Source organism: Adiantum capillus-veneris, chromosome 14 (assembly GCF_014529385.1).
Source record: "Adiantum capillus-veneris isolate H3 chromosome 14, ASM1452938v2, whole genome shotgun sequence".
Classification (NCBI taxonomy): Eukaryota; Viridiplantae; Streptophyta; class Polypodiopsida; order Polypodiales; family Pteridaceae; genus Adiantum; species Adiantum capillus-veneris.
In genome coordinates this window covers 57,124,463-57,147,285 of record NC_140944.1, presented here as the reverse complement: position 1 = coordinate 57,147,285, position 22,823 = coordinate 57,124,463, and the positions used below count along the sequence as shown (strand labels likewise).

General features: G+C 43.1%; 1 protein-coding gene across 2 annotated transcripts in view; it reads right to left on the bottom strand.

The window, feature by feature from the left end:
• PTP1 (protein tyrosine phosphatase 1) overlaps positions 1–22,823 on the bottom strand; it is a 40,185-nt gene that overhangs the window by 11,029 nt on the left and 6,333 nt on the right. For both annotated transcript variants that reach the window (XM_086528595.1, XM_086528594.1), the window contains exons 4-8: positions 5,257–5,353; positions 5,092–5,168; positions 4,874–5,017; positions 4,621–4,758; positions 3,693–3,841 (exon numbers count right to left, since the gene is read on the bottom strand). In XM_086528595.1, coding sequence (XP_086384721.1) covers positions 3,693–3,841; positions 4,621–4,758; positions 4,874–5,017; positions 5,092–5,168; positions 5,257–5,353 — 605 coding nt within the window. The remainder of the gene's footprint in view (positions 1–3,692; positions 3,842–4,620; positions 4,759–4,873; positions 5,018–5,091; positions 5,169–5,256; positions 5,354–22,823) is intronic.

The following is a 22,823-nucleotide window of genomic DNA, read 5'->3' as shown; positions in this document are numbered from 1 at the left end:
TTATCCTCATTAGAACTTTTGATATCCAGGAGTAGCAATTAGCCATCACATCCAAATCTCACCGATCTTTGACGGATGTCTTGATGCACTAAAACCACATATCCAGTTTATCTCATCCAAATTGGGACTTTTGATGCACTAGATTTATCCACACTAATCATCACATCTAGTTCTAACTCGAACTTTACGGATGTCTCTGACGAATTAGTACATCATCAATATAGAATGTTGCACTCATTCCATCCAATCATACTCAATCAAATAGTAAGACATCAGTCAAAATAAGAGGGTAAATCAACAATCTTAAATGGGACCTTCCATGTTGATGTATGGACCGTGTTGTTATACGCAAGCTCCAATGGCAAATATCTGTCCATAAGCATTTCCAAATCCAAGTCACTTGAATTCCTCATATCTAGCAAAAGGATCACCTGCTTTGTCTTCACAATTTCCATAACGGGCATCATAGAAACCTCATCTTTCCTGAGACGAACACAAATCATTAGCTACTTCAAAGAAAATAGATTGTCTCCCCATAAATCTGTCTGACCCCATCTTGACTCCGGTTTTCTGTCTTGCTACAGCCAATCTTCCTTGAGTTGCCCTTGCCAAAAGTTGTGGATTGTTGCCTTCCACTGCTTTACCATTGTATCAAGATCCTTTGTCGGAATGATCTTTGAAAGCTTTGGATCCTTAGTAGCAACAAGAAACTGTTGCATGACTTGCATGGTTTGTGTTTTAGCTACTTCTTCTTCATTCACCTAAGAGAAAACATTCTCAACAAGATCCTCCTCTTTGCTATCGTTCCCAGCTCTACTTCATTGTTGTTCTCCTCTTCACTTTCGTGAGAGGTAAACTTTGAAACCATCATGCTCTGCTACTGTGAAAAGGACCGGATTGTTCGTAGAAGAACAATCAACTGGGCTCTGATACCACTGAAACCTTTATGTACGTTAAGCACAAAAGGTGAATCACAATAGCAAACACTTCTTGAAAAGAAAAAGAGAGAGAGAGAGAGAGAGAGAGAAGAAGGCGGAATTCCTTCCCTAGAAGCGTTGGCCCTCAAGACGAGCGCCCCCGAAGGGTATTTCTTTTGCATTGCAAAATATGGCCAATACAAGTTGTTGTCACAAGTGCTCAAAGCCTTCTTGATCTTCACAAGACTCAAGCCTTTGTCGTCATGCTCCAAGAGAGAGATCGCCCAAAACCTGATGATCCCCACAAATGCCCTCAAGAGGTCTTTATATAGGTAAAAGCCTAGCCTTTTGGTGCCCGTGACCCTTGGCTTTTCAATTGTCCAACCTTTGGCTTTTCATTTGTCCGACCTTTGGCTTTTCATTTATCTGACCTTTGGCTTTTCATTTGTCCAATCCCTTGGCTTATAAAAAGAAGGGCACCCCACTTTCTAGGGTTGATTTGTGTTATGAGCCTCACTTTTAGGGCTGATTTGTGACAGCTCTAACAAAACAGTTGTCCAATTTGTCTTGAGTGTACACTCCTCCCTTTCCATTTTGCCATTTTATTTATATTGTGCACTCAAGTATGTTTATCACGCCATCAGCGCGCCATCGTGGTCTTTTGCAAATATGACTACATATTTCTCCTCTTTTTGGTGCAAATTTGTCCTCGACGTGTTGGTTACTATGGATGGAGATGAGAGGAGCAAATACACATGGTGACAAACATAGAGGGGGATAGACGGATAAATAAGTCTCGCCAAGATCTCAAGAGTGGTATAATAAGAGATCTTATACAAATTCGAGGGGGATCGGGTCTATGTGACACAACCCAAATGACCTCAAACAAAAACAAGGGCCAAAAAATTAGAATGCCACATCATCATAATAGCAAGCTAAGTGGCCAAAACATAGTCCTAGACATTGATATATAACTAAAAAGGTTGAAATGCATATGCAGGACAGATTGGCCGTACAACCTTAACGTAGCCTAAGTACCACTATCCAATGGAAGATCTATACCAGTGAGTGCTCAAAGTTCCTTTCATGATATTTTAAAAATTTCAAGTTATTGAGAAGATAAATTGTGCCTAAAGTTAGATCAGCCATGGATTCCTTATGCAGGTACATAATCCAATGAAGTATTGTCCCGAGTCTGATGCTACTAGGGAGAAAGAAGGGAAGGGGAGAGGGGTTATTCCTAAGACATCGGGATGGGCACTGGCCAACTGATCATTCCACTACGTCAATTTTTGACCACAAGTGAGCTAGACCCTTTGGGTTAGGGTTGCTAAATTGGCTATTTTCTTAGTAGTTTCAAATTATTGAAGATAAAATTTGTTTCTTTTTATGTGCACATTAGAACAGGTAAGTTAAGAGTAGTAGATCTACGAGAAGAGATTTTCTAGATACGTCATCAGATGGATGACATAGATCAATGTAGACAAAATCTCTCTTGAGACATTGGAGTACAGATATTTCTAGTGCATCATTCTTGGGAAATGACTAGAGCAATGCAAAAGGGAAAAGACTAAGTGATGGGTATTCCTAGTGCGTCACAGGCTGGTGCATAGAGTGGGAATACTCCATGGTTTGAGTAGACTCCGGATTGAGTTTAGAGTTGCCTGCAAGAGGCAAGCACATGGCTAAAGACCGGTTCTTGGTAACTTGTTGGAAACGCAATTGCTTTCCGGCAAGCACATTGTTTTTTGGAGAAGCACATGCTTTTCCGATAGCCAAGTGTTGCACAGTATGAGTCTGTGTGTGTGCATTCGGGGAAGCTCGAAAGCAAGTATTTCGTGACTGAGATTCATTAGCTAGGTCTTATAGTATTTCACAACCAAGTGAGAATGGACCTAGCAAAGATAAAATTTGTAAAGGATTGGCCAACTTCTGCTACGATACATGATGTACGTAGTTTTTTGGGCCTATGCTCCTACTCTCAGAGATTCATAAGAGGATTTGCTAATGTAGCCGGTATGTCAAGCACACTTTACAGTGCAAAAGAATCATGGAAAATGCACGACAAACAATATTTAACAGTAGTGCGCTACCATGAAGGAGCGAAAACAATTCCGAGCATCAAGCAGCAATATGTGGCACTACATATCCACTAATCTAAACAATATGTGGCACTACACATCCACTATTCTAAGCAATATGTGGCACTACACATCCACTAATCTAAACATGGCCACACAGTATTTGAGTCCAACAAGGACACTGCAAATGTTTTTCAAAAGGAAAACAGACTGCATTGTCGATGAATGGAAAAAGTGAACGGTACAAAAGGCAGTTTGCCTTGAATTAGACAAAGGTATCTACTAATGCTTGGTTACAACGAAAAAACATGTGTCATAACAGCACTAACATGGAAATAAAAAGAGGAAAAATTTGCACCAGACTGAAATAATCAAACGTCCTATCATCACAATTCTCAAATCTGAGGTCTTAGCAAATAAGGCCTGCAAAACTGAAGTTGTCACACAAATGTTTCACTGTCTGTGCTGTCTCTAACAAGGTCAAGAAAGTCAAGCACCCATAACCACCTTACTTACACAGCACCGTTCCATCACCAAACAAATATGCAATGACGTACACTTCAAGAGCACAAAATCCATATGCACAATATGAGGATTCACCAATTAACCTATAACAACATGCCTCACAATTTTAACTCCTTGGGCACCAAAAGTGCGTAAAATAAAAACCCGCCTGAAAAACAATAATCCTCACCTGCAGTGAACCACGAAAGGACCAAAGTTTGATGGCACTTCATACAATGTTCTAACCATCTCTCGCACAGAAGCAGTGGAGGTTGGTATGCCATAATCTGGCCAATCAAGCTGCATATGTAACACAGGTATTGGAGCAGCAGCACCTGGCTGTAGCAATATGCAACAACACAGTCAGAAGAACAGCTTCAACAGATCATCCTCCCATATTGCTACAACCACACATTTCGACCTAAAATAATTATTACAACAGAGTAAATTTTTGCAGTTAAACCCTAACTAATCAATCCTCTTCTAGTAGCATAAGAGGGGTCCCATTTCTTGGATCAAGTTCAAAACAGCTGCGTAAAGCATATCCCTTTCCCTTTCAAAATTGTTTCCTGTAACAATGGGGTTGAGCTAATCTCACGTGCTCCGTGGTGTGTTCAAAAACGTGGGACTTTCTTGCTGAGGAAAATTCTTTTCGGGTGAGGTAGTGAGATCACTGATCTGCCTTTCAAACAGACGTTCAGTGACCACAGATATAAACATACAGCCTACTTAAATCTGCCTTGAAGGAATTGCCTCAACCAACCATGACCATAGATATAAATATGCAACCTACTTAACTCTGCCTTGAAGGAACTGCTTCAGGCCTCTAATACATGCCCATCTACGCACAGTGGCATATTCATTCAGCCAGCCTAGGGCTACTTAATTGTCTTGAAAATAAGATAGCCTTGAAAGTGATGACATGTCACATAAGGACTGAAGAAGCTGTTAAGCATTAATTGAAGAAGACCAGAAGAAAACTAGGTAGTAAAATGGTACAGAGGTGGTCCCCAAGGATTATGATGCTGGCCACCGCGACAGAGCTACGCCCTGTATAGACTCCTGTGAATCCGAGAAGTTACAAATAAACGGAAAAAGAAAGTAGTGTATGGTGGCACCTGCACATGTTCGATTTCAAGCAAACGATAAGCAGCTGCATTTTGTGATATCGTGGTGCCCTTGTTTGTTATTCTGAACCTTCCGTAGGTTAAAGACTCTTGTGGTTTAGCAGGAAAATAGTTATCACATTTCACCATCTGTGGATTAGAAAAAAATCTACATTATGATCATGATCGTTATGTTTGCTACTTAATGGGTGTAAAAAGACAACCATTGGATGCTAAAATGGATAAACTTGGATTGCATCAATACCTTGTTGCTTTCATCTACAAGACCAGTCAACATGACAATAACGGGACACTGTTGTTGCACCACCATTTCCCAAAAATCAGCATTGGTGTTAGGCAAGGGGCCTTGTGTCGCTATGAACTTTGGTAAACTTTCGTGTGTGGGATCCTGTTGAAGACTTTAACTTTATATAATTGTCTGTCCAAAAAATTAGGTGGTTATGATAGACAGAATAACCCTACCACCACGTAGCTTGCATTGATGTACGATGATGTTCGACCATTTGCAATTTCCTCGAGTAAAACCCTTGTATCATCATCTTAATTTGAGTGTCAAGGCCAGCAGGACTGCAGAGCACAATTACATAGAATGCAGCTTACAGACAATCCAAGATATATTGAGGATACAAGGTAAGACATCAAGGTAACGATTCTTTGGTAAGTTGCTCTCCAGTCTACCAATCGTGGTGCAAGCCAGTATCTTGTTGACCTGCAACCTGTCTGACTGCACGAAATTTTGAGCATTGTTAACTGAGCTTCAATCAAGCTTATCTCGAGCAGATAAGGTGTTATCTGACTAAAGGAAATGTTATATGCATTACTATCCTCTAAACCTATAAAGAGATGAAGTTTCCAGCAGCAGACAATTCTTATTGTACATATTTACATACATGGGTGTCATCCCTCCTAAAGATGCACATGTGCACACAATCTTTTTCTTAAGATCTATCTCTACATCGATGTGCCAAAAGTAGGAATAAACAACATTCGCAAGCAACAAAATTTGTCACAATGATAGTTCAAGCCAAACAAACCCAAAACTTTAGCAAAAAAATTTTACACAGTACACACCCAGGCCACATGGTTGAAGACTGTAATATTCCAAAAGGTGTTGCAAGAAAACTAGACCTCTCTCTACCACATTTCAACATTTTGAGGAATAATATTGGCAAGTTGGCCCTCTCTTATGTGCACCAGTAGTGGCAGGGCCACACTTAATCTCCTAGCTGCAAGAACTGGCAGAGTTTCCAGAGTTGCCCTAACTGCATGGACTTATAAAAACTGCAAGGCTATTTTAAAAACAGGCTGCTGAGGAAGAAAATGCAGTGCTACAGTGGCAGAGTCTATATAGCACCGGACCCAACATTCAGGGCTTGCAATCATAGAGCAAAACAATTTGTTCACCATTTACCTTCTTCTGGCATGGTAAAAACAAATACCATGCAAAAGATTCTAATTTATATCTCAATGAAGCTTCTTGATTCAAGGCTTCCCTTGTTACATCCGACATAAGAATGGGTGCCTATCAACCATTGGCTACTAGGCATAAACAAGCCCATACCCCTTTCGAGGAGAAGGCATAATCGTGGGCGATTACAATTCTTTCAAGAGGGGGTTATGTCACAAGCTGATGATGTGGCAGTGCCCGTACACACACGCGCGCAGACTGGTGGCTGTACGGAATCCCGCGATACGTGCTGACTGCTGACATGGCTGTACGGATTTCCGTAGATCGCACTGGCACTGCTGACGTGGCTCTGTACGGACACCCTCCTTTTGCGCTGACATGCTGACGTGGCATTGTACGGAATTCCACTTTTAGCACTGGTTGCTTTTACTGGCAGATTTTGAGCCAGTTGATTTTGGGACAGTTTGCTTTTGAGTTTGAATGCTTTTGGGGCTCTGCTTTTAGCATCCCTTGTAACCTTTAAATTAAAACCCAAGGGGCTCACTCCTAGACGCAGAGTCTCATCGCAAGCACGCGCAGGCGATTGTACTTTGCTCACAGGTTAATATAAAAGAAATACCGAAAGGGGCGCCAATCTTTGGGGCCAGTATCTCTTGGCACGGAACTACGCCGGGCCGTGTCGACTCTCTTTTGATTTGTGAAGTGTTTTGAAGTGAATCTCTGCTATGTCGCGGTAGAATCTTGACTTGGGGTTTCTAAGTTTGTTACACCAACTCTTGAGAAAGAACCAGAATTTTCAATGGGCAGAAATGCATACATATGCAATGAGAAAATTAAAGAAGTTGTTGCATATGTCTCCAACTTCGAGAAAAGCAAACTAGGAATGTGGAAGACATGTGATTGTGATAGTGTATACTAGCCCCATAGAAACTGGATGGGTGATTGGGCAAGATGATGACGATGGTAAGCGATATGTGGTGAGATTTGGAGCGAAGGTCCTGAGTGCTCGTCAACGCAATTATATATTGTTAAAAAGAGAATATTGGGGAGCAATCGCAACACTTAAAATGTGATAAAAAGTATTTGATAGGAGCAAATGTAATAGTGGAGACTGATTGTCTATCCCTTCTTGGAATGATCACAAGCTGCTCAACTCCCGACATTGTTATGTTGAGATGGATTGCCTACATAAAGTCTTTGAATCCAGAATTTAAGCATAATGATGTAGGCACGAGGCTTTATAGTAGCTCTCATGCTAAGGGTGATCATGTTTGCCTGTCAAATACACTTGTCATTTACAGAGGACCTATATCAAGTGATTGGTTGCTCATTGGACGCTATTTGAGTACTTTGACAAGGCAAAAAGGATGGTCTGAACAAGAGTTCAAAAGCTATGGATACTTTTTGAAAGATGGGTACTTGTGGAAGCATCCAAAACAAAGAAGTGGGATGCCGTTGAGAGTTGTGAATGATGAGGACACTCAAAAGGACCTTATCAAAAAGTTTCATGAGAGTCTTTATGCTTGACACAGAGGTGTATGGGCCATAATTACCGCGGAACGCCACCCTGTGGGCTGGGAACGCCGGAACGACGTTCCAAAGGGGTTTCATGGCCTAGAACTACCCGGAACGGCCAGACGTTTCGGACAGGCATTTGGTATCAGAACGGCCAGCCCGAAACGGCTGAGAATGGGCAGATTTTCATATTTTATCTTGTGAGGCTCCCCCTTACTCCTTACCTTCACAATGCACACAAGCTTTCAAGGGCCAAAGCTCAAGCCCTACCCTCTCAAGTCTCGAGTCTTGACTCTCAAGCTCTAGCCTCGTTAGTCGACAAGGCTCTCTCCCTCTCTCTCTCAACTTTCAAGCTCTCTCTCTCTCTCTCTCTCTCTCTCTCTCTCTCTCTCTCTCTCTCTCTCTCAAGCTCAAGCTCTCAAGCTCTCAAGTCTATACGACACAGGTTGGCCATTAAGGTTGAATGGTCTTCAAATCAAGTTTTTTGTGAGTATTAGAGTCACAGGACTCTGACACTACTATTATTCAATCACACAAAGCTTGAAATTGCATTATTTGGGCGTTTTTATGCCTCTCGTTCCGAGCCGTTCTCGTTCCGGACCCCTCGCCGTTCCGCGGGGGATCCCGTCATCATTTCCGTTCCGCATTCCAGGTAACTATGGTATGGGCCACATTTACTAAAATCAAAGAGAGGTATTGGTGGAAAGGTATATATAAAGATGTATCTCACTTTGTGGAGTCTTGCGAAACCTATCAAATGTATTCAAATGTACGTCATCGTGATGGGTTGCACCCTACTTACTTACCCATTGGCCGTGCATTATAAGTGGGTAGTAGATTTGGCTACAATGCCATTGGGCTTATGGCAAATGAGATACGTAGTGCTTGCACGACAAGACTTAACTAACTAGGTTGAAGGTCGTGCTTTAAGAACAAAAATCACAGAAGGGATATGTAAGTTCCTTTTGGAAGATGTGATTAGCCGTTATGGCTAAGTTGGTAAAATAACAGGAGACAAGGGTGAGTTGGATGTGGACAAAGCCAGGGAATTTTTCTCTAGGTTGGGTATTAAACTTGCTCTCACTACTGCATACAATCTTGAAGGGAATGGTAAATCAGAACGTGGACATCCTCTTATCATTAAATCTTTGGCTAAGCCCTACACAGTGCAAAGATAATATTAGAGTAGCAAGCTCTCAAATACAAGTAGCAACACACACACACACACACGTGCACACACGCAACACACACAAACACCGTGGAGCTGCCGACTCTACCCCTCTCATGACCTCGTGAGGGCGCCATCCTTGCATGTGTCGACCTTTTTTCAATTCGACACATAGCTCTTTTTTACATTCCTCCACCTTTTTTTATCTTTAAGAGGTGGTTTCCCTGCGAGGCCATGACCTCTAGCTCGAGAGTGTGCGTGCTCCCCAATATATGATACATCACATTCCTTCCCCCTTAAGGAATTTTTAGTTCATCACATGGCTCTTTTTTACATTTCCCCCACCTTTCTGTTATCTTTAAGAGGTGGTTTCCCCGCGAGGCCATGACCATTAGCTCAAGTGTGCGTGCTCCCCCATATAGGATACGTCACGGGTTAACTGGGAGAGTGGCCTAGATTATTGCCATATGTTTTATGGGCTGATCGTACAACTCATAGCTCAATTACTGGTTATACGCCTTTTGACTTCATGTATGATCAGAAGTGTAATGCCAATTAAGGATGTAATTCCCTCATGAAATGTATTACCTTGGGAAGATGGAACGAAAAGAGAAGACCTTTTTGCTTTTCACATACAGCAATTAGAAAGAATGCCTCAAGATATTGAGATCGCAGTAGCACGATTAAAGATGCAAGGTTAAAGAATAAGGACCGATTTGATAAGAGGCATAGGCTCAGACCTAAAGCTATTGAGGAAGGTGATTGGGTGTTGTTGTATGATACTAGTCTTGACAACCAACATTCAACAATAAGAAAGCTTTCAAAAAGATGGTTTGGTCCTTCTGTAGTTCAGCATGTACATGGGAATGCAACTTACACCTTGCATGAGTTGGATGGGACGGACATGAAGATTTCTATTGCAAGGAAAATAATCAAGTTGTCCAAAAGAAGAGGTGATACAGATCCCTTTGAATCACAAGAAAGTCAAACTGAAGGCTTTGATGAAAATGTTATGCTTGAGGATGAAGAAAGAGAGGACGACGCATGTATGTTGACTTAAATGAAGATTGAACCTGCAAAGAGATTTGTGTGGCACATGCAAGACGATGTGCACGTTTAGAGGGGATGATGTGGTGCAGTGGCACGAGCATAATGTGAAACTAAAATATCTACCTCATTCTTAATGCTTTTGTTGTGGGATCAAATGCTACAATGTATATAGTGTCATATATATGTGAGAACGGTTGCCACGGTTGCAGTCGTGTACATATCCTCGCTTTGGACGTGGCATTGTTGCGTGCTTCATCACATATAATCATGCCCAATTTGTTTTAGAAATGTACATGTGTCAAGTTGATCAGGATGACACACTCATTTTGCCTAGAAAGTTCAATGCGGGCGATCTTATCCAAAAGTAGCAGGTTTCGTGCGGAGCTGCAAATGATGCATCTAGAGTGCTTGCCAAGTGGAAAAATGAGGTTCAACATGGAATTTGAGCCAAAAAGGATTTTTCTACAAATTTAGGGAGTTTTCTCAGGTCGTTTGGGCTTTCTACAAGCAAAAAATAACATTTCAGGGCTAAAAATGGCCCAAAATAACCCAAAAATGGTAAAAAAAATAGCTCAAAATTCCACATCAACGACGGTGGTCGTGACTACTAGGAAGGGGAGAACTTTTGTTAAGAGGAAATCAGTTGTTAGGTGCAGCGGAATGAATGTTTGAACTTTGCTCAAGATGAGTGCTCCGAACTGTGCTCAAGGTTTCTTTTTGTTCTTATGGTAGGGAGAGCCTTCCGTTCTTAATGAGAGAGTGCAATGATCACAAACAACGTGAATAGACATTGTAAATGGAAGTGCATGAGACTGAGAGATAGAGAAGAGAATACGACACCAGAGACGTTGTAAAACCCTCCTCCGAAGGCCCCACTCTCTATGGCGAGAGTGGTCTACTTATGATTGTACAAATCTCTACAATGCTTGGACTTGCCGACAATGTCGATGACGATGAGGACGACGACGAGACGGGCTGAAATCTGAAAACGCTAAGGGCTGAAATTTGCAAATCTTGTATCTGCTGAATTCTGACTCTATGTCGATGGCGACGATGCGACGATGACGCGCTGAAAACGCAGATGCTGAAATCTGCATTTTCCGGGCTGAAACTATAAACCTTGCGAAAATTGACCGTGCGGCGAGGAACTGCTGCAGGGAGGTGAGATCTGCGAGGTTCGGGACTTGATCTGCGGTGTCTAAAGGCTGAAAACTGAAAATGCCGGTGATTCTTGATGTTCCGTCGCGATGATCTGCAAAAACGTTGAGGTTGTGCTGCAAACCAAAAACGCTAGGGCTGAAAATGATCTTTTGCGGTGGAAAACTGGGAAATCTGCTAACTGCTGTAGAAACTGCTAACGTTGGGCTTCTGCTTCTTGCTATCGCCAAGAATCTGCAAGATACAAAAACGCTAGGCTTATGCCGTGGAGCAAAAACGCTAGGCCTCTTGGGGGTTCTGTTGAGAAGTTGCCTATTGAGCGTGTGCTCCTGCTGCCTCTTCTGCCAATTAGTGCTAGTCTAGGTTTGCTTATGCAAACTTACTCAATTTGCCCTACCTACTTTCAGACAAAAGTCACTTAAAAATAATAAGTGAAAAATGTCAAAAATAGGTAAAATAGGCTAAATGCACTGGAAAATTCCCCTGAAGGATTTCGATGGATTCTGATGGGAATGCGTATGATCATGATGTGTGCAACCAGAGGATATGCATATACACTAAGTGTCTGAACATGCACGGTCTGCGAACAGACTCACAAAAGTGCCAGATTACTTCCTATTCTAGACTGACTTGACTGAACTGAACCTTGATCATGCTGTAACTTGTCCACGGACACATAGGGTTGGATGTGTCACGTGACATCCCCTCCTTTTCAAAGTGAGGTACTCGTACCGAACTGTATGGCGTCGAGGAAGATCGCCAATAGCATCCGGAATCCTGTGAAGGACTCTTTGCCGGCCCACTCTGATGCGTGGGTCGTGCGATACTTGAACTTCATAAAGGTCTGCAACGCTTGCTTCTTTGGGCCGCGCCGAAAGCGACACAAAGTCTTTTGTGGCTCCTTCAATGCTTCAACTTCGCCGGGAGTCATGCTTCTTTCTTCTTTAAGAATTTCCATGGCTGAAAATTCCTGAAACCGTTTCCAACACAAAACCATGAACATACCTATTCCATGTAAAGTGAGTGGAAAAAATCTTGTCATCCTGATAGACTGTGCATGCAATGTAGATGAACAAAGAGACGGAGTGCCAAACCGTTCACCACACACACGCAAACAAGGAGATCGAATCTTTCTCTTCTGATCTGAAGCAATCAACTGTGGCAATTCACAACGGAAATGTCCATGCTTTGTGCTCATACTTTCATGTGCTCTTTCTACAAATGTGTCATGCCAAGGAAGAGACATAGAATGTGACTTCCTTGAATGCATACTTTTCAGCTTTTCATGAACAATCCGCATACATTCGTGCTCATTCATGAGGGAAACGTGCTCAACGTACAAGATGTCATGCCGAGGAAAAGGGATCACATAAAGACGCTGACGAAAATACAAGAGACGATCACGAATGACACACTCGTATAATGCGTGCGTACTAATCATGCGAACACATAATACTTCCTGTGAGGGTTCTTTGGACCTAGGCTCGAGAGCCAAGATCGGTTCTTCTTGAAGGGGTTCTTTGGACCTAGGCTCGAGAGCCAAGATCGATCCTTCGTGACTGATCGAATCTGCAACAAGGTTAGCTTCGCTAGAAAAAGCATCAACTAACTCATCATCCTTGTAAACAATCACGTCATCTTCATGCAAATCATCATGCTTGTGAGAAATCACGTCTTGATCATGCAAATCATCATGCTAGTCAGTGTCATCCAAATCATCATGCAAATTATTGTCATTCAAATCATCATGCAAATCAGTGTCATTCAAATCATCATGCAAATCATGTGCGTCTTGCTTTGGAGAAGAAGAGAAGGAGAGAGTCTCCTTCTCCTGAATCTCTTGCATCTGTGTCTGCACTTGAGAAAAGAGTCGCAAGAACTCTTTCATGTGTTGGTCGCTCTTCTCTTGTTTTGCTTTGTTCTCGCGGTCATATTCTGCTTGTCTTTCGTTGTTCTTGCGATCAAATTGTGCTTGTCTTTCTTTATTCTCTGCTTGTCTTTCTGCGCACTCACGATCCAATTTGGCTTGTCGTTCTTTGGCTTCCAAGCCTGCTTACTCGCGCTCACGCGCTATGGCTGCCATTCTTTCTTGGTGTTTACGCTCCATTTGTGCTTTTCTTTCTGCTCTTCTTTCTGCGTGTCTGCAATCCATTTCTACTTTTCTTTCTGCATTTCTTGCTTCGCGTTCTAACTTCCTTTTCATAAACATCTGCTCCAAAGCCTCCATAGGAGTTAGGGCAATCCTTGGTGTAGATGGGGAAGGGGGAGGGTCGGAAAACCCTCTTGGTGGGGAAAATTCTTCTTCGCCTCTCTCATGCTCATCACCTCCAAGCAAAGTATCCATTCCGCTTCGAGTGATGACCATCCACTAAAGTCTTGGGTTCTTGTGGGTTCTTGTGGTCTTGGGTTCTTAAGTTCACGAGGAACTTGGGTTCTTGGGGGTCTTGGTTCTTGGGTTCTTGAGTTCTTGAGTTCTTGAGGGTTTTCTTTCGCTTGCAATCTGTGTTTGAGAAGGATCTTCTCTTCACCCGAGTTCTACTCTTTTCCGCAACCGCACCCCTTGGCGGCCTTGCGCTCACACCAAGGTTGCTTTTTCCCACCTCACGTCGATTGGCCGGCTGCTAAGTGCACGGTCCGCTCTCAATGAGTGAAAAGAGGCACAAGGGGAGGCTGGACAAGCCCTTCTTTCCTGGGATTCCTGTCACTCTTCAAAAACACGATTAGGAATCGACGCGCCCAAGCGAGCTTGGGTTCGTGCGACTGCAACAAGCAAAAAAAAATTCTTGTGATTCTTGTGGTTCTATCCTTGAGTGATACAGAACACTGCCAAAGCTCTGATACCAATGTTAGGTGCAACGGAATGAATGTTTGAACTTTGCTCAAGATGAGTGCTTCGAACTGTGCTCAAGGTTCCTTTTTGTTCTTATGGAAGGGAGAGCCTTCCGTTCTTAATGAGAGAGTGCAATGATCACAAACAAAGTGAATGGACTCTGTGAATGTAAGTAAACTGAGAGGTAAAGAAGAGAATACGACACTAGAGACGTTATAAAACCCTCCTCCGAAGGCCCCACTCTATGGCGAGAGCGATCTACTTATGATTGCACATTTCTCTACAATGCTTGGACTTGCCGACGATGTTGACGACGATGAGGACGACGACGAGACGGGGTGAAATCTGAAAACGCTAAGGGCTGAAATCTGCAAATTTTGTATCTGCTGAATTATGACTCTATGTCGATGACAACGTCGATGGCGACGATGCGACGACGACGCGCTGAAAACGCAGATGCTGAAATCTGCGTTTTCCGGGCTGAAACTGTAAACCTTGCAGAAACTGACCGTGCGGCGAGGAACTGCTGCAGGGAGGTGAGATCTACGAGGTTCGGGACTTGATCTGCGGTGTCTAAAGGCTGAAAACTGAAAACGCCAATGATTCTTGATGTTCCGTCGCGATGATCTGCAGAAACGCTGAGGTCATGCTGCAAACCAAAAACGCTAGGGCTGAAAATGATCTTCAGCGGTGGAAAACTACTAACTGCTGTAGAAACTGCTAACGTTGGTCTTCTGCTTCTTGCTATCGCCAGGAATCTGCAAGATCCAAAAACGCTGGCTGATTTGGTCCAAAAACGCTAGGCTTATGCTGTGGAGTAAAAACGCTAGGCTTCTTGGGGGTTCTGCTCAGAAGTTGCCTGTTGAGCGCGTGCTCCTGCTGCCTCTTCTGCCAATTAGTGCTAGTCTAGGTTTGCTTATATACAAACTTACTCAATTTGCCCTACCTACTTTCCAATAAAAGTCACTTACAAATAATAAGTGAAAAATGTCAAAAATAGGTAAAATAGGCTAAATGCATTGGAAAATTCCCCTAGTGTCTGGACATGCACGGTCTGCGAACAAACTCACAAAAGTGCCAGATCACTTCCTATTCTAGACTGACTTGACTGAATTGAACCCTAATTATGCTGTAGCTTGTCCACGGACACATGGGGTTGGATGTGTCACATGACATCAGCTCATTAAACCTCTATGAAGGGATACACATGCTTCTTCTATGGTATGCTAGTGCAGTCCCACATTGTTCCTATCTTGTGTTTGTGCATGTGGGTGATTCAATTAGGGTTTTGCAAAACAGACAGAGGCCATAAACTGTCTTAATAGACACTGACTGTTAGTACCGACGCACTAGACACGACACATCTAACACTTGTACAAAACGACAGTCACATCACAGGACATCATTCGACATCACATGACAAATGACAGAAATTCATTCCAAATCTCAGACCATGACCTTCAGCAACGTATTTAGTAATCGCATCTAGATCCATTCCAGACCTCACTGATGCCCGATTGACTAATCCTTATTGAGATCATGTCTATAGAGATTTGTGAGACCAAAATGTACCACGGCAATGTTCTTATGGTACCAAGGGACTTCTAGGAGGACGTCACACCCTTCCAAAGGCATGATGTAAAAGTCCTCATGCCCTAAATACCCCTAACAATGCAAACGAAGTTTGCCAATGACAGGCGTAATGGCTATATCCCATCCGGGCACCGCTAGAACTACCTCTGCTGGTGGTCCCATCTTGTCGGGTGTAATCCCGAGCCGTGCCGCCAATTCAGGTGAAATAAAGTTGGCCTTGGCTCCTCCATTGAAAAAGATAAGGGCTTCTTGATCTTTCACTTTGTCCCAAGCTCGGAAAGTTTTGTACTTTCATCTATCTGGCTTGGCTCAGTACCCATGCAATCTGGTACCTATCCTGCTTTCATCTTGCCTTTTCTCCCACGTCCTCTACTACTCTAGAACTCTCTGGCTTGTCTTCAATCTATCCTTGCTGTGCCTTTTTGGGGCACTTTGCGGAGATGTACCCTTGTTCCCCGCAACCAAAACACCTCCCCTCTTTGAGACAATAGCATTCACTTTGTTTGTGATCATTGCACTCTCTCGCTAAAGAAATAGAAGGCTCCCCCTTCCGTAAGTAAAAGGAACCCTTGAGCACAATTCGGAGCACTCATCTTGAGCAAGAGAAGAAGTCGACTAATTCTTTTTGGAATCCATAAGTGTCGCAAGAAAAGGGATCGGATTCCCAGTAAAAGAGAAATTGATCGTGCTCTGAAACCATTGTAACAAACTTGGATACCCCAAGTCAATATTCTACCGCGACACAGCAGAGATTCACTTCAAAACACTTCACAAATTTATACAGAGGGCTCTTCTATAGTGGTCTAGTGCAGTCCCTTCCTCCTTCCCTCCTGTTTTCGAGCATGTGGAGCACAATTGTCAGGTACATGGATATAGTATTGGACCCAATAACACAAATAGAGAGCCAATTTGCCCAGCAAAAAACCAGAGTATTCCGTCAATTCGTCATTACCGCACAACCATGGAAGCTTAAAGACTTCTACACACACTTTAACCCACTTGAAGATACTCACTCCTAATTAATAAGCACAATATCATTGACATTGGTATAAGGTAATAGAGGACCGTCTTAGCAAACATTGACTGTTAGTACCTACGTACTAGGAACACACATCTAGCACATGTACCAAATCGACAGTCACATCACACGACATCACTAGACATCACATGACATTCAGCATTCATTCGGATCTTAGACCATGATTTATCGGCAATGTAGCTAGCAATCGCATCTAGATCCAATCGGGACCTCATCGGTGTCCGATTGACTAACTCCTATTGCAACCATGTCTATTCGAGATCAATCAACCAAAATGTTGCAGTCATTTCGTCCATCAGTTCCTGCACTCAAAAGAAGTCAAGAACAAATCAGCATCATAATCAGGAATTCCATTTCATAAAGTCATCCAGCAGAATACTGTCAGCTCTCAGTATCCCTAAAGCTCAAAGAGACATCAGTGACTTTAGTATCAATATCGAGGCATCTGTTGACAAAGAAGCGGAGTGACTCCCCTCTTGTGCATCCCACTGTACCAGATCTTCGGCCAAGCTGAATTTTGGGTTCCATTTGGAGTAGACTATGCTAAACCAAAAGCATCGAGGTAAAGTTTCACAATCTGAGGAGTATCTGCTAGGTCGTCCTTCTCCATCCACTTCGCATCCAATGCAGGATAGTTCTTGAATTTAACCAAGAACCGCCTTCGGAATTTACCTTTATTCTTCGTATCCTTATGTACCAAAATCTGTTCAGGAACAAGGATCTCCTCGTTTTCTTCCACTTCGGGTTGCTCATCAGGCTCCCCATCATCAAGCACATCACCCTTAAAAGGTTTCAAGAGACTCACATGGAATGCATTGTGAATCCTCCAAGTATCTGGCAGTTTCAATCGCAAGGAGACATCATTTATCTTTTCAGTGATCTGGAAAGGTCCGTAGTCCTAGTTCGGTGAAAGAGAATTGAGTTTTGTGTTGATCTTGTGTTTATTTGAGAGTAGAGCTTCCATGGCTAGAGTATGAGTGTTTTTCTTTGTTTTTCTTCTTCAAATAAGTGTGTTTCTCATCCGCCAAGCTCCAAACTCTCACAACCAGAGGCCCGGTGCCTTCCTGCTTGTCTCATGAACTTCTTGACATGCTTTTTGGTGAACCAGACTCGAAATCAATTGGAGTAAGGGTTCAAAAGCTTAATTGAAATCTTTATAGAATCCATTCAAGCTATGGAAGACCAAGGGATGTGCTTTGATGTAAACACAAATGCAGATGTTTCAAGCCTTTGCTATGTTTATGCGGCAACAACAAGCTATTGAAAGAGGGAACTTTCTTCAACCAAAGCCCTTTAATCAGTGGTGAATAAAATGGATCAATTTAATGGTAAAAATGTATCTAAATACTTAAGGAATTACCTGCAGTTGACATGGCGACAAGTTTTGAGCTTGTAGTTGTTGCTGAGCTTCGAGCACATGTAAGGGAGATAAGAGGTGCGTATGGTGAAGAATAGGAAGCTTTTAAGAAAGCTCTTAAGCAAGAATAATTCATGGAGGACTCCGAACGAGTAATAAAGAGGACTTTCTTGGAATGAGTTGCTCTCAGAAAGGAAGGACTATCTCCTATGGAGCTGTTAAAGAAGTTTGAGCAACGATATGCACAATTGTCAACAGCAGAGTCTAACAATTGAGAAGGCACGCCTAAGAAAGAAAAAGGGAAAGGAGAGGCTTTTTCCAAAGCTTAGTATGCGATAACGTAAGAGCACCCAATCATCCTCCTTCAATTTCAAGTCGCAACGATGACGATCCGCTGCCTTTTTCTGTCGTTCTTGAGACTTCTGCAAAGTCTCGCGAACCTTGGCAAAAGCCATATCCAAATCTCGAGTATATTCATCCACTTCAAAAATCTTATCTTTCGTGCTTAGGAAGGGTGGAACCTTCGCAGCACCTTCAACAATCTCAAATGGCAACTTCCCCGTCGAAGAGTGTATCGTGTTATTGTAGGCAAATTCCACCAAAGGTAAGTACTTTTCCCATTGAGTCTTCTGATCTGAGATATAAGACTTCAATAAATCTAGAACCACTGAATTTGCAATCTCAGATTGCCCATCAGTCTGCGAGTGGAACGATGACGAGAACTGCAACTGCGTGCCAATGTTCTCCCAAATTGCCTTCCAAAACAAACTCATAAATCTCGAGTCTCTGTCGAAGACAATCGTCTCAGGCATGCCATGTTATCGAAAAATCATTGTGACCATTCTGTGTTCTCGGGACATCAAAAATGAAATCCATTGCAATACTTTCCCAGGGGTGGGTGGGTATGGGTAAAGGCTGTAACAATCTCTGTGCCTTATGCCTGTCAAACTTGACCTTCTGGCATACTAAGCAACTACGCACAAACTCTTTCACATCCTTTTTGAGTCTCGGCCAAAAGAAGTATCTCTCTACCCCTTTCATGGTGGTAGCAATGCCGCGGTGACCCGTAAAAAGTGGACAGTTGCATTCAATCATAACCTTTTCCCTCAACGGCTATGTAATGCACAATATAGTTTTTCTCATCAAGTAGCCTTCCCGAATGGAGTATCCTGCTACTGTCTCCCCATCCCGTATCCGTGTGGAAATATCTGCAAAATCTGTATCTGTGTATTGGTCGACCATATCCTCGAAGCTCCTATGATGTATCGCGGAAATAGCCAGAACCAACGGCTTCCGAGACAAAGCATCTGTCACCACATTCTTCTGTCCCTGCACATGGACAATCTGGAAGTGAAACTGTGACAAGATGTTCGCCCACCGCATCTACTTTTCCAAAAGCTACTTCTGTGACAAGAAGTAGCGCAAACTCTGATGGTTTGTAAAGAGAGTAAAATCTGCTCCGAGTAGGTAATGCCGCCACTGAGTAAGAGCATGGATAACCGCCAAAAGCTCTTTCTCAAAAATCTGTGTTGTCATCTCCGGCCTAGAGAACAATCAGCTCTCGTAAGCAATGACATGGCTTTCTTGCATTAAGACCACACCCAGACTACGACCACAAGCAATACTCAAATGACTTCTGCAAATCCGGCGAAGTCAAAATTGGTCCCGTAGTCAATTTCTCTTTCAATGTTTGAAAGGCAGTCACCTCTGTGGATCCCCACGAGAAAGGGACTCCTTTCTGTGTCAAGAAATGCAAACGGGAAGCAACCTCTGCAAACTTTCGAATGAACCGTCTGTAGTACGAACACAGTCCCAAGAAGCTTCTAACTTCATGGACATTCTTCAAATCGGGCCAATCACGGATAGTGTCTATCTTGGCCGGATCCATTTGCACTCCTGCTGTTGAGACAAAGTGTCCCAAAAAGTGTATCTTTGAAGCAGATGATCTCTGTGTAATGCCTCATTCTTGGAGAAAACAATGATATCATCAAAGAAAGTGCCAACAAATAGCCTATACTCTCGAAAAAATCATGTCCATCATCCGGTTAAATGTCGCAGGAGCATTGATTAAGCCAACAGGCATCACCAAAAACTCAAATAACCCAAAAAGTAGTCCGAAAGGCTGTCTTGTAGACGTCTCCTGGCGCGATTCAGATCTGATGATATCCACTCTTCAGATCAATCCTGCTAAAGCACGAGGATCCCTGTAACCTATCGAGTATATCATCGATCCTAGGAATCGGAAATCTGTTCTTGATAGTGATTTTGTTGAGGGTTCTATAATCGATGTACATTCTCCAAGATCCGTCTTTCTTCAAATCCAACAACAGTGGAGAGCAATACGGTGAAGTACTAGGCTGGACAAGACCCTTTTCCAAGAGGTCTTTCACTTCGTTCATAATCTTTTCATTTTGTACTCGGCTCACACGATAAGGTGGCCGGTTCGGTGGCATGCTTCCAGGTATCAAATTAATGGTCTGATCTTCAGGCCCTCTAAAAAGCAATCGGCATGAGTGTGGAGAAAAATCTTGGCGTTCTTTTGTTCAAGTCAAAACATATTCAACCTTTATCCATCGTTTCAATTCTCTCCCAAAAGAATGAGTAAAGAAACTGAAGTTCATCAAGTACAATCTCTGAGCCCTTCATTTATCAAAGTCGCTTTCTTGGCCCAGTAGTCAACCACGGAGTTGTTCTTGTGGTACCAAGGGATTCCGAGTAGAACGTCACTCGCGTGCCCTGAACACCCCTGTCATTGCAAACGAAGTTTGCCAATACTCGGTGTAATGGCAACATCCCGTCCGGGTGCTAGTCGAACTACCTCCGTCTGTGGCATCAGTCTGTTGGGCGTAATTCCAAATCGAGCCGCCAATTCCAAGTGAAAAGAAGTTGGCCTTCGCTCCTTCAAAAGAGCTTCCCGATCCTTCACTTTGCCCCCAAAAGCGGCAAAGTTTGTACTTTCATTCATTTGATTCGATGCGGGTCCCACGCCATGTGGTACTAGTTCTGCTTTTCTATCTGCCTTTTCTGCCACGTTCCTCCGCTGCTCTCGAACTCTAAGGCCTGTCGTCGTCCTTATCATTCTGTTCATGCCTTTTTAGGGCACTTCGCAGAGATATGTCCATGTTCCCCGCATCCAAAGCACTTCCCCTCTCTGATGAAACGAGCTCTCTCCTCAGGAGTAAGCTTGGGTCGTGCATCCTTTTTCTCTGTGTTGCTCTTTTTCTTTCTACTTTCATTCCCAGAAGTCTGTTCGGCTCGTTGTGTCATGGCCTCATCTGTGGGGTAGGTCAAACTGCCAGAGTGAATGGAAAAGCCCCACTTCGCATGACTCATCAACTCATGAATAGAAGCTGACTTCTGCTCCAAGCAATGATCTCGGATCTCTGTAGGTAGACCCAAGGTGAACCGCTCAATCTGTTCTCTGAACAAGATTGTCTTGAATGAAGAGGCGGGTAGAAAAGAGCTCCAGAATCTTTCACAGTAAGCATTTATTGTATCTTTCTTGGTCATCCGAAGATGGTTCCAAGCAGCTCATATATCTCGTTCATACTCTTGCGTCAACCAAGAAGAAATAAAAAGCTTCTTAAATTTCAGCCATTTAACTGGCGTAGTCTTGTTTAAAAGAAGCGTGGACCACCAAGTGCGAGCATTCCCCTTAGAGTAAGAGGCAGCTCTTCGAATCTTGGAGTGCTCTGAGTAGCGTCCTCCCTCGAAAGCGATGTCAAACTGCTATATAAAAGACAAAGCCTTCGAAGCATCTGAGTATCCTGAAAAAGTATCAAATTGGATAGAGTGTCCACCTTCCTTAAACTCTCGGACTTTCTTGCTTTTATCTTCCAGAAAGTCATACTGGTTGGCTTTGTAAAAATTCTTCTTGTTCGCATAAAAGTTTCCATCATTGGAATCTGAGCTGTCTGTAGACGAGTCCTCAGTGAAACTATCAGTCTCTGGGCGAGATTTAGACTTCTTTGCCTTTTTCTTGCCCTTTCCGAAGCGTTGTTTCTTGCTTCGCTTTTTGCCTTTTCTGTCTTCTTCGCTCGAATCTGAAGAGCTAGAAGAACTGTCAAAAGAAGAAGAAGAAGAAGAACTGGGTACTCCATCAAAGTGAACACGCTTCTTCTGTTTCTTTGCTTTGTCAAATGTCGACTAACGACCCAAATAATACGGGAGTCAGTGCTTTTCTTCTACTTTTTGCCGTGCTTTTTGGCTTTCCTTTGCGCATCAAAAAGCTGAGCAATCCGTGCATCAACCACCTCTTCTAATTCCTTCTCTGAATATTTCTTGTGAGCAGAAGGTTTCTTGAGAGCGGGTTTCGGGGGTGGTGTAGTGGTTTTCTGCCACTGCTCATGCACTTCCTGAAAAGAAGTCTCGCTCATATATTTTGCAAATTTCGGGTCCTTTGCAAAATTGAGCATCATCTTTGTTGCATCGCCGGTCAACTGAAGACGCTCCATCTCTCGTTGCTTTGCCTGAGTAGGCCGAGGTGGGCCATACTCTACCGGAATCTTCGTTGTGATCCCTGCCCGCATCTACAGATGCGGAGGGAGTCGACTGATCCTTGCGTGAAGCCATAGGTGCTGCGGAAAAAAAATTGGGGATCGGATTTCCCGTAGAAGAGAAATCGGCCGTGCTCTGATACCACTGTAACAGACTTGGACACTCCAAGTCAAGAATCAATCACCACAGCACCAAATAACCACTTCAAAACAATTCACAGATCACAATAGATTTGCATCTGGCAAAAATTAGGGTTTCTATTGTCGGTAGCCACGTCATCACTTTGTGACATCGACCGAGGGGCCTAAACCCTAAGAAGAACAAGTAACAGAAGAAGAAGTCCTATCAACTTATGGGGACCCCGTTCCATGGGACCCCAAGTGACATAAAGGATAAAAATAAAGCAGGACCCGCACACACGCAAAAACTGATGACGTGGCAAATTTTTGAAAATTGCGCTGGCATGATGACGCGGCGGGCTGTACAGATTTCCACGTTTTGCGTTGGCTGATGATGTGGCAGGCTGTACGGATTTCCGTAAATTACGCCGGCAGTTTTTGGCATTGCTTTTTGGACCAG